The 15810-nt window shown below is 31.6% G+C and overlaps 2 protein-coding genes, 1 long non-coding RNA gene and 1 other non-coding gene across 7 annotated transcripts; 2 read left to right on the top strand and 2 right to left on the bottom strand.

Annotated features, from left to right (window-relative positions):
• Window positions 1-536: 536 nt before the first annotated feature.
• LOC115714658 (uncharacterized) lies at window positions 537-1554 on the bottom strand. Its single transcript, XR_004011093.2, has 2 exons — window positions 1045-1554; window positions 537-940 (listed from the first exon to the last, which is right to left on the bottom strand). It is a non-coding gene; the product is annotated as an uncharacterized LOC115714658 (long non-coding RNA).
• A 3066-nt stretch (window positions 1555-4620) lies between these two features.
• TRNAR-UCG (transfer RNA arginine (anticodon UCG)) lies at window positions 4621-4694 on the top strand. Its single transcript has one exon. It is a non-coding gene; the product is annotated as a tRNA-Arg (tRNA).
• Window positions 4695-5608: 914 nt separating this feature from the next.
• On the bottom strand, window positions 5609-9423 carry LOC115714296 (mitogen-activated protein kinase kinase kinase 5). The gene is made up of 11 exons (XM_030642942.2): window positions 8577-9423; window positions 7834-8445; window positions 7635-7722; window positions 7481-7543; window positions 7235-7398; window positions 7075-7150; window positions 6934-6993; window positions 6720-6845; window positions 6435-6644; window positions 6226-6329; window positions 5609-6133 (listed from the first exon to the last, which is right to left on the bottom strand). Exons 1-11 carry the CDS (start codon window positions 9086-9088, stop codon window positions 6052-6054), a joined length of 2097 nt encoding a protein of 698 aa, XP_030498802.2. The 5' UTR covers window positions 9089-9423; the 3' UTR covers window positions 5609-6051.
• Window positions 9424-11866: 2443 nt separating this feature from the next.
• Window positions 11867-14804, top strand: LOC133029033 (uncharacterized). 4 transcript variants are annotated; one of them, XR_009687485.1, is made up of 7 exons: window positions 11867-12107; window positions 12274-12361; window positions 12506-12559; window positions 12846-12933; window positions 13742-13876; window positions 14089-14149; window positions 14267-14793. XR_009687485.1 is itself a non-coding variant. In XM_061114479.1 (2 exons), exons 1-2 carry the CDS (start codon window positions 14118-14120, stop codon window positions 14787-14789), a joined length of 555 nt encoding a protein of 184 aa, XP_060970462.1. In that variant the 5' UTR covers window positions 13887-14117; the 3' UTR covers window positions 14790-14804. The 4 variants fall into 4 exon arrangements, 1 of the variants encoding a protein (XP_060970462.1); XR_009687483.1 differs by having other exon boundaries at window positions 11869-12361; XR_009687484.1 differs by lacking the exon at window positions 14089-14149 and having other exon boundaries at window positions 11871-12361.
• Window positions 14805-15810: the final 1006 nt, after the last annotated feature.

Below are 15810 nucleotides of genomic sequence, written 5' to 3' on the forward strand. Positions count from 1 at the left end.
GAATCTCATCAAATTAAAATTTTATCTAAATTTTCCTACAAATCAATACATCTATCTCCAAAGAATTTGAGTACAATACTTATAAAAAGAAATATATTTGAATTAAATTTTATTTAGAAGTAAATTTAGTGAATGTATAAAAATAAAAGCTATTCTTGTTCTCCCAATAGTTTCATGTTTCTTTGATGTGATGAGACTTGTTTAAAATGTAATTAGAAAATATCCCTAAAAAAAAGTGTGTAAAAAATGGCAGTTTTTTTATTCTAAAGATGTTATTTTTCTTTGTTTTGTAATCATTTGAAAATAGTTGTGGAAATAGGCACCCCATAAATACGGTTCTATTTAAGAAAATGAGCATGTTTTGATATTTGAATTATTTGATTGTGTAAAGACAGTATATTTGACCAATAATTATTCCAAAATCAAAGTTTCTTATTGTTATTATTAGACCACCATTCACAAGGAAATTATATAGTAATTTAAAGATAAATGATGTTGTTAATATGATATCATTTGGAACCAGAAAGTGGCACACATTTAAAAACAAATAATTAACTTGAAATTGGTTTTATAATCACATCACTCTGACACTCACAGATCATCTTCAACAGAACACCAGATTCACCTTGATTTCTTCTACTTTGGCACCAAAATTAAATTACATATTTGCCAAAATAAAAAGCCCATCTATATAAAAAGTAATGAAGATCACCAAAGTTAGACAAATGACATAATAATATTAATTATTAAAAGTAAATAAAAACACAAACTACTAGTTAACAATTACATTATTTTATATTCTTGACTCTCCTTTCCAAACATGAAAGGCATATAATAATAATAGTAATACTAATAATCTTCATTCATAGTCTTTCAACAGAAGTTGTAGCAGCATAAGTAGTTAAAACATGTCTCTGTGCAGTCATAGAAACAAGAACAACTGCAAAATTAAAGAAAAAGAAAAAAAAAATAAAAAACATAAACAGATTAGGAAAATAGAGTATACAGTATTAGTTCAATATCCAATAGAATTATAAAAAATACCATTCATTAAGAGCTTTTTCCTGTTCATCTTCTCCAGGCTGAAAATTCTTGGTGGAAGTGTCTATGGCTTGTGCTGGTGGAGGCTCCATCTTTTTCACCACAAAACCACAAAATGGGCAAGAAATTCAGGCTAACTACAATATAATATATATATGTATTTAGTATTACTAACCACGTGATTGTATTTTGTTTTTATATGAGGACCGGCCTATTCATCTTTTGAGTCACCATTTAATACCTTTTCTATAGTTAATTCTTTTCGTAATTATTAAAAAACAAATAGAAAGAATTATGAGAAAAGGAAAGGAAAGGTGGGCGTATCATATTTGATTTAATCAAATAAATGATTCTTTTCTATACAGAGGCTTTGGAAAAACTAATAAGGTAAGTAAGTATGGAAGCCGGAAGGAAAGGAAGTAATTTACTTTGGTATGTACATTTTTTTATTTTTTTTTATTTTTTCAAATTTAACTTAGTACTCTTATTTATCGCATGATCTTTTAATATATTACCAAATTAAAAATAGAATATTTATCATTTTAATATCTTTTCCTCCTAAAAATACTCTTACTTTTCAAAAAAAAAATCTCTCTAACTCTCTCACCCTAGGAGTGTCAATGGGTCGGGTCGGATCTGATCCGACTATGATCCGATTTGATCCAGATCATGTAAGGATCTGTCCCGTCCCGCCCCACTAGATCACATACTCGGATCGCATTAGATCTGACCTGACTTATTCGGATCGAATCAAATCCGACCAGACTTATTCAGATCGGATCTGATCTGACCCGACTATTTTTTTTTTTTTAAGAATTTTAATATTAACTTATAATTTTAAATCAATGGGTCTGGTTCTTGGGTCCGGGTCTGGGTTCGGGTCCGGGTCCGAGTCAGGGTCCGGGTCCCGGGTCCGGGTTCCGAGTTCTGGGTCCGAGTCCGGGGTTCTAGGTCTGGGTCCGGGTTCGGGTTTCGGGTCCGGGTCGCGATCCCGGTTCGGGTCCAGGTCTGGGTCCGGGTCTGGGTCCCGCATCAGGGTCCAGGTCCGGGTCCCGCGTCAAGTTCCGGGTCCGGGTCCGGACCGAGTCTGGGTCCGTGTCTGAGTCCAGGTCCCAAGGGATCCGAGTCTTGAATTAAATTTTTTTAAAATTAATTGAAATCGGGTCTGATCAAATCCGATCCAGAAAAAAAATTAGGCGGGGCGAAGCGGATCTGATCAAAGATCCAATAAGTATCCGAATGTTTCAGATCAGAGGTGATTCGTCAGGTTGGAGCTCCAACCCGCTCCAACTAAATGGATGTTTTTGACATGCCTATCTCACCCTACGATGTTGAACTCGATTGAGAACCCCCATTGTCGAACCCAAACTTGAAACCCAGTCATGTCCCTATCATCTTCTCTCACGGTCTCTCTCCAAGTTTAGTTTTTTTTTTAATTTTTTTTTTTTTGCGATATTTAGCAATATATTTGCAATAATAAACAAAATCTGAGGCTAAGGATGAAATTAAGTGATAATTTAGCGATGTATTCTGATATAAAACTAAAAAATACAAAGCACATCGCGAAATATCGCTAATCATCGTAAAAACTTAAATGTGATTTAGCGACATTTAGCGATATGCTTAGCGAGATTGCAATTTAGCGATATTTAGCGATTTAGTGATGTTTAACAACATCGTGAAAACTAGAAAAAAAAATGTAAAAAATGAACGATGGGTTGAGAACTTCGGTGATGGGTGGAAATTTGGTAGTTTTGGGGTGGTTGAGCTCAGAGCTTTGAGGTAGAGACAGGGAGACTTAGTTAGAGTGAGAGAGTTAGAGAGAGGTTTTTTTAAAAAAATGTAAGAGTATTTTTGGGAAGAAAAGATTTTAAAAGTATAGATACCCTATTTCTTTTAAAAAATATATATATAAACTTTTTAATTTGCCAAATAGCTAAAAGACAAGACTGTACCTCAACAGGAATATCACCCTTGTTGAACACTCGATCTGGAATAGAACAAGATGCTCTAGCAAGACTATGAGCAGCCATGTTAGCAGATCGTTTAGTAAAAAATAAGAATATATTATTTAAAGATGTGAGAAATTTACGACAATCTTCTATAATAATCCCAAAAGAAGAAAGCGTAGGTAATAAATTTCGAATAGCTTGGACTACTACCAAGCAATCTGACTCTATCTCCACTTTTCGCCATGGTTGAGTTTTAACCCAACTTAGCACTTCCTTTATGCCGATTGCTTCAGCTAAATCTGGAGCGCCTATACCAACAAAATTGGCTGACTTAGCCATCACTAATTCAACTTAAGAGTCTGAAGCGAGTATGTCATAACCAAATGTTGCTCGCTAACAAAATATGGCGGCATCAACATTGTTACCTTGATTGTATTCTCCTGTAGCTTAACACAAAATTCTTCTCCATCACCAGGTTCAAAACCTGAAAAAGAAGCTTCTAAACCTCTATTTTGGGATGACTTCCAATATTGCACAAGACAACTCATAGATGAGATAAGAATACCATCTACCGTAGCATACTTTTGGTTTCAAACCAACTCGTTTCGAGCCTTCCATAATCCTTAGCACAACATAACTTCCTCCCCACACTTGCCCTTACTGTACCTTTACAAAATTTAATCAAACTAGCTGCTAAAATTAGCAGCAATAATTGACCTAATACTAGCCAAAAGCCTCTGCCCGTATGGAAAATAATTTCCTCACTTTTTTGGCAAACAGAATTTGAACTGAGATCTTCTTACCACTTAATTGAGTTAAGGTGGAAAATAGTTTCCTCACTTTACATTTAAGCATGTCATATTTCCTTTTTTTCTAGGGGAGGAATTGGTAATAGTATAGTTTGATTGGCTATAATCACAACCGTTGGTTCGATTCCAAATGATCATTCACCAACTGTCAAATATATTTAGAAGAAAGGCACTTAAAGGAAAAATTGCTTGGACGGTTGGACCACTACTATATATCAAAATATGCAATGTACAACAACAAAGTACAAAGTTGATAAAAACCCCATCACTACACAAAATGAAGAAGAAAAAAAATGATGAGGTCATTTATCTGTTTAATTAATTAAAATATATAAATATATATTATTGCGTTCTGAGGTGGAAAAGCACTTGCATACAATTACAAAAATGGAGTAAAGGACATGTATTTTTTGGTAATTTTAGGCAAACTGAATATTCAGATCACATTTTTTTTAATGTGTGTGATGTGTTGGTATTGCCATGACATTGTTTAACTACCTAATTAAACACTTGCTTTAATTAATCTAACATGATGAGCTTTTTAGTAGGTTCATTAGTTTAATTTAAGGATATTCTCGAGACACGTAGCCATTTTTTTCGTTATCCTTTTGTTTTTTTTTTCTGTGTTTAATGTTGTGTCGCTTTCCTCACATGTCGGTTTATCGTTAGGTTATTAGGTTCTTGTTTTTAATAACGCCATGTGGTTTATTTAATTAACAAAACAAGGTTTTTAGAAGTATAATTATTCTTAATTTGGTTTTATTTGTTTGTATTTAAAATTATGTATATATAATAAAGAATATGCAATACACACACAAGACCGCATAGCGCAGTGGATTAGCGCGTCTGACTTCGGATCAGAAGGTCGTGGGTTCGACTCCCACTGTGGTCGTATTTTTTTTATAAACTGCAAAACGCACCGTATTGCCAAATTTAAAACACACTTTTTTTTTAATCAATTATGCAATTTTATTAATAGCAATAGTTAAAATAAAAATAATAGTCTAAAATCTAATTGAAATATTTTCTTTGTTAGAGACACGATTAAAATAAAAATTAGAAAAACAAGTCAAATAATGAGCTGTTTGATTTCTAGATCGTTTGATAAAAAAAAAAAAACACAAAAAAAAATCATATGAAAAAGTTTGGAACATCACAATTAACTTTAAAAACATTTATATTTAGTGTCATCTACCACTTAAAAGACACAATAGTAGAAACTGTTGTAGCATGTTCGTTCAATCTCGTAGCTTGAGCCCTTAAATGTTGTGCAAGGTACATAACTGCACTACTAATAATCTTTTCCGTCGCAGAGAACTTGCTACTCTCAACCACTAACAGCGATTTGATGACGATCCATGAAAGAAGAAAGAAGAACTAACAATAAAACAAAACAAAATAATGTCACACAGAAGACTAAAACACCCAAAATCATGTAGACAAAATTAAAATACTCATAACTATGTCTTAGAGACAAGACTAAGTGCAGTAGCAAAAATTAAATCACAATAATAAAGTGCAACCCTAACCAAGTTGCACTTATGTTCAATAAACCTGGAAAATAAAGACAACCTCCTAAGCTATAAATTTATTAATGGAAAATCTTAATTTTTTAATTTAGTTGGCAAAACGAGTATTAAAATAGTTAACAATAGTAATGGAAAAAAATATATAGATAATTAAATATATATTTATATATAATAATAATAATAATAATAATAATAATAATAATAATCTACTCATAGGTGTCTTCTTCACTACTTGTGATGGCATCGTGCAAAAATGAAAGAAAGTTGAATGATATAAATTAAGAAAAAAAAAACATGGAATTTACTAACAATACCTACATATCCACTTTTGATTCAAATTTTATTATACATGTTGGTGAAAAATATGATCAAAAAACAAAACCAAAAATTGGAATTTCTAGATAAGTGAGCAACCAAAAAAAAAAAAAAACTGATTTCTAAATTACACACAACTTCATGATATTTTCTTTTGTGTTCAGCAGAGTTTACATAACTCAAATTTGTGACCAAACTATATACCAAAACAAAATTACATGAAGTAGGAATTTCCTCTCTACATGTCAACTGAAAACGCCACTCTTTTCAGCTTAGCTTCTGCTGCTGCTGCTGCTTGATGCAAGGGCCAATAGGCTGCTGTGCGAGGTGACTGTGGAGGAGATAAGCTTGGAAGAGCCTCGAGGGTAGAGCGAGGTGAACGGCTGTGCTTGGGGGGCGCCACGGTCAGCTTGGAAGTATCCCAACAACGAGTTTGGTGTCCAGTCTCACTGGAGCAAAACAATATCTTGTGAAGACAAAGCTGGAGCTGGAAGTCATGTATGTCAATGAAACTGATGAAGAAGTAGTCTTGAAAGATGAGGTTGGAGCCATGTGTAGTAAATCATTGCACACTCTTACCTCTCTGAGGCAAATTTTTCTCCGTTATTAGTGCTTAGAGAATATGTGGATTGACCATGTTTGTCTTCAGTTATTGTTTTTGTTGGACTATGAGTAGTTTTATCCTGTTTTACACAATAAGGAGAAAAAGAAAAAGAAACTATGATATACCCAACTAAAAATTTATTAAGCAAACACAAGGGCATGGTTAGAATTTTTCACCCTCTTACCGCTATGTTAATCCCATTAAATGCTTGTTTGCAAGGGGAGACATCTAACTGCTGTGAATTCTTTAAAAATCGATGTTCGAGTAACATGGCTGCAGTTGGTCTATCTGCAGGATTTCTCCTAAAGCAGCATTGCAAGAAATCCTTGCCCTCTGATGATAGTGTTTCGGGTATAGGTGGGGAATCTTTCAAAACTTTAAACATTGCTGCAGCCTGCATAAAAGGGTGACATGGTTAACACAAGTGAATAAATCCATGAGTATTATTGTGAGTGCTTTATTCACTTACTCCTTCATATTCACTCCATGGAGGTTTTCCAGTGAGCATTTCGATTATGGTGCAACCCAAACTCCAAATGTCAATAGCGAAAGCAAGATCGGCGTTGTTATCTTTTTGCATCACTGCATGCATGAGCTACAAGAAAGGAAGTAATTGCATGTCATCACAGAATCAAAAGAGAAAAGAAGAGCCTAAAAGAAATGCCAAAGCAATAAAATGATACCTCTGGAGCCATCCAATATGGACTTCCTTTCATAGAAAGATCCACTACATGTCCATTAAGCTGTGCAAGAAAATTAAGCAAGGTTAATAAGCTGATTCATTAATATGATAATATATAATGTTAACAACAATCATTACTCACATGTTTAGCCATTCCAAAATCAGCAAGCTTAACAACACCAGATGAGTCCACCAGCAAGTTAGCCCCCTTAATGTCCCTATTACATACATTAAAGAGTGATTAAAAAGTTGAGAGTAATCCAAGATAAAATCAGTTAATCAGATCAATCATGTGGTCTTACCTGTGAATGGTCTTTTTGCTATGTAAGTAAGCTAATCCAGAGAGAATATGCCTAGTGAAATTGCGAACAACAGACTCTGTAATGGCTCCACAATGTTCTCTTACATACTTATTTATTGAACCAGGATGAACATACTCCAAATATATATAAAATCGATCTTTAACCTGCAATTTCAAAAGTTATAGCATAATTTGTTCTTGGCATGAAATTGTGATAACTAAACATGAAATTGTGATATTTACTTACTGTTTCACTACCATAATACTGGACAATATTTTGATGTTTTAGCTGACTGAGTACTTTGATTTCCTAAAAAGAATGAAAAATAGAGTAAGAAACAATAATGTAAACTACATAATGATACAAACTAAAGAGATATTATTCAGATTTGGAAAATAACCTGCTCCAACTGCTTTATAGACTCTGCAGATTTTGGATCATCAGGAAATAGTTCAACTTCTTTCATGGCACATAATGCTCCAGTTTCACTACTCACATGAGAAAAATAACTGAGTCATCATCATCATCAATTCATCATGCCACTATCACAACATATATCAAGGAAGATCATATGTATATTTATATATTTATATACATACCGATTGCTAGCAACATAAACACTTCCAAATGTTCCACGACCAATGATCTTTCCCTTTTGCCATTGACATTGCATCAAAACAGGTTCTTGTTTAGAATTGACTTGTGGAACATGATGGGAAGAAGAGGGTGGAGGAGTAGGGGTTGCAGCTACAGGAGGAAGAGGTAAACGATGAACCTCAGGAGGAGCAATAGTTTCCCTACGTAATGAAATGGTGTCAAAGGACAATCTTCCTTGGAATAATGGGGATGAAGATCCATTTGGGCTTTTACACATTTGGCTTATACTTCTTCCTGGTGGACTATTTGTTGGAGAACCATATGGAGAACCATCATAGTATGCAGGAGGAGGACCTGTCATCATATCTGTGAATGGCATCTCTGGTGCTGACCAAACTTGATTTGGTTTAGGAATCATTGAACGGTAGTATTTTGTCATATCAAAACTTGGTCTTTGGGGACTAAGTGCAGGACTTGAGAAAGGACTAGTTGGGGCACTCCTAATTGGAACCTCAACTCTGAAATTCTCTAAACCATTCTCATTTCTACGACCTTTCCAAACTGGCCTCCTCTCAGATAAATCTGAACTTTTCATCTCTTGGGAAGAAAACATACTGAAACAAACAAACAAAAAAAACGAATATAGCCCAGAATTGGTAAATTAGATCACATTGCCAAAATTGAGACAAAAACAAGATTAAAGATCAAATTTTTCAACATGGGTTTCTAATGAAATTATAATTACCGCTGAGTTTTAGGGCTAGCAGTAGCCGAAGCACCTTCTCCGGTACCATGGTCAGCTCTGTCCTCAACTCCTTTGGTGTACCCATTAAGCTTGGGCGAGGGAAGAGGGCAATCAGAATCCCGAGAAGGATTAGAACCAGCCACCAACGATCCCTCTTTCCGGCGACAAACAGGGGAAATCTCCGGCAACGGGAGGGGTTGAGGAAGAGCCGAAGCAGAGGAAGAACGAGTGGGTATCCTATCATGACTACTAGCAGATTTATGAAGACCCCATTGGGAATCAGACCATTTGGATTGTCCAGAACCAGAAACAACATCACGGTCGCTTAAAGGTCGAAACTTTCTGTGACGAGAGCTCTTTATTCTTGACCCGAATCGCCATACCCGACGATCCCCTGTTGCAGAAGAAGATGTCTTGTTCCCAGAGTCAACGGATCCGGGTCGGGTCGGAGAAGCTCTGAGAGAGGAAGAAGAAGAAGAAGAAGAAAAAGATATGGTGGGTAACCAACGCATAGCTGAAAAGCATTTGGGGGTGATTAATTCTAACGTAGTTTCAACAAAAGGGTTATAGAAGATTATGAAAAGAAACCACCATGGCAATGGCAATGACAATGGAGGAAGTTGGTTGTTGTTGTTTCTGGTTCTTCTGGTTATGGTTATGGGTTCTTTTGAGAAAGAGAAAGAAAGCAGAAGCCGAGTGGCTATGGAAGACGCGGTTTGCAACGTACTCCCAAACCAAACGGGAAAGAAAGATTAATTGTTTCAATTTTGAGAGGTCAATCGAGATTTTATATTACAAAAGAAACAAAAACCAAGTCAAGACCTTTTGCATGTGTAAGACATTATAATAATTAATTTTGTTTTGTACTAAATTTTCTGTTTATTATTTAATGAAGTTTATTTTATGTTGCGTACGTAAGCAATAATAACAATTAACTAGTTTGTTGTAGTTTACCGCCAAAATAGAAACTATATTTGGTTTGATCTAAACTGTCATAACTATCTCTTCTCCAATGGAACAAACAAAATATCATATGATGTCACTTTTGTACGAGAACAAATTTATGTTATTACCATTTGATTTTGTTAATCCTAATTAGGTTGTTATGATTGTAAATTTTTAATAATAATAACGTCAAATGTACCCACTTGGCATAAATATGGGTTTTCGGGTGTAATATATATTTTTAATAAATTTTGTTTAATCGATTAGAAATTAAAAGGCAATAAAGAAAATTTTCAATTAAGATAACAAAAAACAAAATTGTTACTGAATAATTTAAGTGGTGCATTTGGTAATATTTTTGTTTTAAAATTTTTTAATCCTAAAAATAAAAGTAAAATTTTTTAAAATTTTTATTTTTGAAAAATAAAAATATATTTTATAAAACCACTTTTATTTTTCAAGTTTAAAAACTAAAAATAAAAGTCTATTCTATAAATTTCATTTCAATTTGTTGATTTTATTAAGTTAGGTACGGGGAGCGGGATTAGGGTCCATGTTTGGGTCTAGGCAGGGGCGGACGTAGTTACTACAATATAGGGCCATGGCCCCCCTAGAATATATATGCTTAATTAAATTTATATATGCAAACTAATTTTTTTTTTTTTATAATTATTGTATGAAATTCTTTTGAAAAAGTCAAACTAAAATTTATAAATATTAACTTCTTTCAATCTATATGTAATTACTTTATTTATTTATTTTATATAAAAAATTTATTTGTTTTTTTTTAAAGCATTTATTTCTTCTTTAATAATATTGATTGGCTTAGCAAGACATACCTTTTTTTTTTTTTTATTTCTTCTTTAATAATATATATTGATTTGCTTAGTAAGACATACCATTTATTTTTTGAGGTACCACTTTAAATTTTTTTAATTGTGTATAAAGTGATAACTCTTATAACTACATTTTTATAACTACTATAAAATAATCATTTTCAGCTATGAATATAGTAAAAACTGCATTTCGCAATAAGATAAAAAAAATGAATATTTAAATAGTCGTTCGCTAGTATTATACATTAAAAAAGAAAAATTATTAAAAAAATTTAGTATGGATTCACTTATAGATAACTTTTATGATATGTAAGAAAGATGTTCTACATTTTAATTTAAATTATAAAGTTAATAAAGTATTTTGAAAATATTTATCACCTAAATTTAGAAAATAGTTTGGCCCCCCCTAATTTTATATTCTGGCTCCGCCCCTGGGTCTAGGTCCGGGTTTCAAGGTCAAAGTTAAGTAGAAGTTCAAAATATTGCTTTAAAAAAAATTAAAGCAACTTTTTTTGTTTTACAGTTTTATAAAATATTATTTTAGAAAATATTTTTATCTTTTTAATTTTAAAAACAAAAACTAATTAAAATAGTATTACCAAACGCACCCTTAGTTATTATTATTATTGTTATTATTATTATTATTATTATAAAATTCACTTTGTTTTAACATTATAAAATAAATACCAAATTTGAAACATACGTTCTCATCAAGAATGCAATTAATTGAATCTACTTAAGCAAAAAAAAAAAAAGTTGAATCTCAAATAAATTAATGATAGAGACACTTGCATAATTTTTATACAATTGTATGTGTATTAAATTCTAGTAATGTGAATTAATAATTTAAATTATATAATTGAAACAACAAATTAAGACAAATGTACCATTGAAAATAATTGTTATGACAACTTAGTGTGAAAACAATAAAACATGCACGCAAGTAATTCCAACAAGTCCAAACAAATTTAATGTGCAATCTTTTTCATATATAAGTTAAATTTGCTGAAATATACTTTGTAAACTATCTCACAAACTAATTTGTTTCAAACTTGCATATAAATATATAAAGCTAATTTAAAATGAACAAATAAAATTTGTCCTCCATTATAAAAAATTCTACCTAAATTATAAAAAAAATTAAATAAATATCTAGATTTACTTTAGTTAATTTAGTGCAATTTAAAAGTCTAAAAAAAATAAATTCATATTAGCATACTAATAGTAAATTATAACAATAAATACGTATTCTTAAAATTTATATTTGTATGTTTAATATTAATAAATTTAATTTTGAATAGTTTAAAAGTTATTATATAAACTCTCCATTGCATTTGTACCTTTGTCCAAGGGAAAATAAACAAATTGTTTTAATAAAAAAATGAGCAAAATGTAAGTAAAATGACGTATTTGAAACGATATATATAATTTAAAAGAATTTTGTGAAAAATAAATAACACTACAACACTTTTAACATTTAATTACATTCAGCAATAACGTTTTTAAAAAAACGTTATCTAATAGTTATTGGGTCTTATTAATTATTGGGCCTTAGAGAGTTATTCAAAATTGGGCTCATTTGAATTGGGCATTCTTATTGTTGGGTACAGTAGCCTTGAAGAAGAAAGGCTAGGTTTCTTCGTGCTTCAGCTCAGCGCCCCCAAGGATAATCGCTGGTGCTTCGTGCTCAACTCCTCCGACGACATGAATTTCGAGTGTCTAGGTCTCCTCCGGTGAACGGCGATCCAAGGTATTTACTGTAAACTTTTTTTCAGTATGTGTGAAATTATTTCAGTATTTACGGTAAGCTTTCTCACCCATTCTTCTATTTCCGTTGATTGTACTCTGCCGCGGTTCATTTCCGATCATCTACTCCGGTTGAAAATGGCTTCCACCCAATCATCTCTCTGGCAAAGCATCTGAAGACCACTCCACTGGAATCACCGCTCACTTCTCCTTCTCAATTTACTCTACCTCTCTGATCACTAAAGCCCTCCTCCCAAGGTTTTCTCCTTCTTCCCATTCCTAATTTACTCATAAACAAAAGGCACTACATTATTGATTGCAATATTTATCTTACGGTTTTGCATCTCTGTGCATTTGGACTTTACTAATGTATATGTCCCTTCTGATGTCGTTGCCTTGTAGGTAAAAACTGGAAAGAGCAGTTTGGAACAGATATCTAAAGTTTATGGAAATCAAGTAATTCACTCTCTATTTTATAGATATCTGCTAATCCATGCTTTTTATTAATATGGAACAGTAGCTTGTATTGAAAATGAGGGAACGATGTCTAAAGTTTACTGACTACAGAACTGAACATAACAAATACACAACATTTTATTGGGCCTAATTTTTGGATCATCTGTAGTTCAATTTTGGTGTCAGTTTGCTTTATCTTTCATTCTCTTCTTGCTATATATTTATTCTTTATGTCCTGTGTCCTTTGTTTGCTCTCAAATATGTCGATTTAAACATAATGTTGCAGGCTGTGGTTGTAAGCATTGATCCCCGTAGAGTCTACATCAATGATCCCAATGATGTGGAGTTTAAGACTGTAAGGGTCACAAATAGAGGTAAAGGGACATTTTCCATTTCTTTATAGTATACTAATCATTAATGTTAGCTGTTGATATAACATTCTTGGATTTCACCTCCGATTCTCAATGGGATGACACACAGAATTTTGATCTGGGCAAGTACCCTTCTGTGGAGATTGATTGGGATTCTATTTAATCAAGTCCTTTTAATTATTGTCTCCAAGTTTATGTAGTGTCAGTCTAATTTAGTATTTGCAAGTTAACTAGGCTGAGTTTGATGTAAGTAGTAGTAATAGTACCAGCAGCAGCAGCTTCTGCCATGGAATTTTTAACATTGCAGAGGTGTAGCTCAGTCTGTTTAGTTAAGTTTATTATTATGTTGTAAAATGTGTACAGATGATTTCTCCATCAAGGTCAGCTGGTCATTTTTTTTTCCTTGCTGATCCATGGAATGGAGTTTATCTCTGGTTGTGAGTGTTTGTTTTTATTTAACCTTAATGTAATTAAGCAATATTTCACTTTTTTATCTTATACATATAACCTTTTTGTGTATTTCACATAACTACAACCAGAGACATAAAAGAGAATAATATAAAGCTGAAATTTATTAAATTTTATGGATCCACTCATCACCGTATGGATAAAAAATCTGATCAAAATATCTAGAACATGCCCCTTTAGTTTTTCTCTGTAGAATCTGTAACTAAATTATGTTCCAGATGTGTCTGGGTTGTATAGGTGTTATGTCTGGTATTTATACTGATTATACTGATTATAATTGTCCAACTTAGGAAATGATTTATTAGTTGGTTGACCAAGTTGATTTTTTCACTGCTTTTTGCAGCTTGATCATTCTCTGTTCGTGGAAATCGATCGGTGGGGCAATCGATTCATTCACGGAGACTTTTGGCAGGTGGTTTAAGTGTATAATCGTGGTGGTATCATTTAAAGATTTTTCTTGAAGGCTAGTTTGTAGCTGGTAAGTTTCCTAAATTTTTATATTGTTAATTATTGTTTTATTTGATTGTATTGTTGTGGATTGCTTTAATACAATTTCTTGGTCCTTAAATTTTTTCAATTAAAATGCTTATGTGAGAAAATTATATGCTATTCCTATCTCACTTTGGTTGAGATACTAAGTTCTCCATAATTTTTATTTTATATATGTTAGTTTTTGTTGTCTTTTCTCAGAGAAAAAATAGTTAAATAATTTGGACATCATGTTTGATAAAAGTTGGTTACGCTTCAACAGGTAATAAGAATTAAGGGTTTAGTTAATATCAACTTATTAAATGTATAGATTCAACTAGATTATGCATTTCTCTAATATTTTTTAATATATATATTTATATATTTCATTCAATTGTAGAGCCTCAAATGAGTATAAGGAAGGTGCTAGGAGTTTTGTAGAGACAATAGAGAAAGAGGCTAATTATCCAGAAAAGTTATTATGTCCATGTAAATTTTGTCGAAACTTAAGTCACCAAAAGGTCAATTTGCTTTATGAGCACTTGGTCATAAATGGAATTGATCCTACATACACAGTTTGGTTTCATCACGGGGAAGAAGCACCTAGAAGTGATGATATTGAGGAAATGAATTCTTTTGATGCTTTTAATTTGTTTAGTGCTACAAATATTGATGTTTGTGATTCTGAAGAACCTGTAGAAGGCCCTGATGACAACTTCATCAAAAAATTAGAAGATGCACAAATCGCATTATATCCACAGTGCACAAATTACACTAAGTTGTCAGCTATTATTGCTTTATATAAGGTTAAGACAACTAATGGATGGTCTGACAAGAGTTTTGATGAGATTCTCAATCTTTTTCATGATATGCTTCCATGTGATAACGTGCTTCTCAAGTCCACGTACTCAGTTAAAATGTAATATTTCTTTATATATAACATAATAATAATGTAATTAAAATCTATACAATTACATTTCACAAATGTTATTAATAAATGTAACATAATGAACCATAACACTAAATTAATGTTAACTATTATAACATATAACACTAATATAATGTTATAATATGCTATTTAATAACACTGAAAAAATGTAATTAAATGTCAATACTTTTAATTACATGGGCTGTCTTAACAGTTGCTAAAATGTTATAAAATACATTTAATTACATTTTTTCAGTGTTATCGTAAATGTTTTTTCTTGTAGTGTAAATAAATAAATAAATAAATAATAAAAGGCAAAATTTTACAAAAGTCATATTTTTTTAAATAAAAAAATCCTATTTATTCTTTAAAATAAATTTATAAAAAATTGCGTAAAATTAATAATGTTTTTATAAAATAACATTTTCCCTAAAAGTATTTTTTTTTTCTCTTTATGAAATTTTCTTGCCCAAATTTAGTAAGAAATTAATTAGGAGCATATTTAAAAAGTCATTATATAATTAAAATTGAGTGTAATTTAAAATAATTATAAAGTTTAGAACCAAATAATTACACAACAACCATGTAAATGGATATAATTGAGGAATTTTATTTACACTTTTCTTCTGGTGGCTCCTAATGAAAATGGTGTGTAATTACAATTTTCAAGTAGCCAATAATTTTTAAGTCATTAATATTATTAAACTATGAAATTATATTTAAACACACATTGTATATTAAAGAATATTGTTATTAAATAATAGTAGTGTTCAATACATTTTTGATGTGATGGTTACGATTAGTTAACGATATTCTCTAAAAGTTATTATATTAAATTATATATGACTCGATCTTTAATTACACTAATAATAATATGACACCTAGAGGTGTGTTAGACACCAATAATATCTTTTAATATTTCTTTAATTATAATTACCCTAACTATTAATTACAAAATTATTTCTATACACATTAATTACTACCATATTAATTATTGTGTATAGACATAAGAAAAC

This window comes from Cannabis sativa, chromosome 4 (assembly GCF_029168945.1).
Source record: "Cannabis sativa cultivar Pink pepper isolate KNU-18-1 chromosome 4, ASM2916894v1, whole genome shotgun sequence".
Taxonomy (NCBI): domain Eukaryota; kingdom Viridiplantae; phylum Streptophyta; class Magnoliopsida; order Rosales; family Cannabaceae; genus Cannabis; species Cannabis sativa.

What these genes read in the sequence shown, in the direction of transcription:
- LOC115714296 (XM_030642942.2), bottom strand. Translation starts at nt 9,088, where the DNA reads ATGCGTTGGTTACCCACCATATCTTTTTCTTCTTCTTCTTCTTCTTCC. An exon ending in GCTAGCCCTAAAACTCAGCG is followed by an intron (nt 8,446 to 8,576) that starts GTAATTATAATT and finishes TGTTTGTTTCAG; the next exon opens with TATGTTTTCTTCCCAAGAGA. An exon ending in GTTTATGTTGCTAGCAATCG is followed by an intron (nt 7,723 to 7,833) that starts GTATGTATATAA and finishes TCATGTGAGTAG; the next exon opens with TGAAACTGGAGCATTATGTG.
- LOC133029033 (XM_061114479.1), top strand. Translation starts at nt 14,118, where the DNA reads ATGTTTGATAAAAGTTGGTTACGCTTCAACAG. An exon ending in AGTTGGTTACGCTTCAACAG is followed by an intron (nt 14,150 to 14,266) that starts GTAATAAGAATT and finishes ATTCAATTGTAG; the next exon opens with AGCCTCAAATGAGTATAAGG.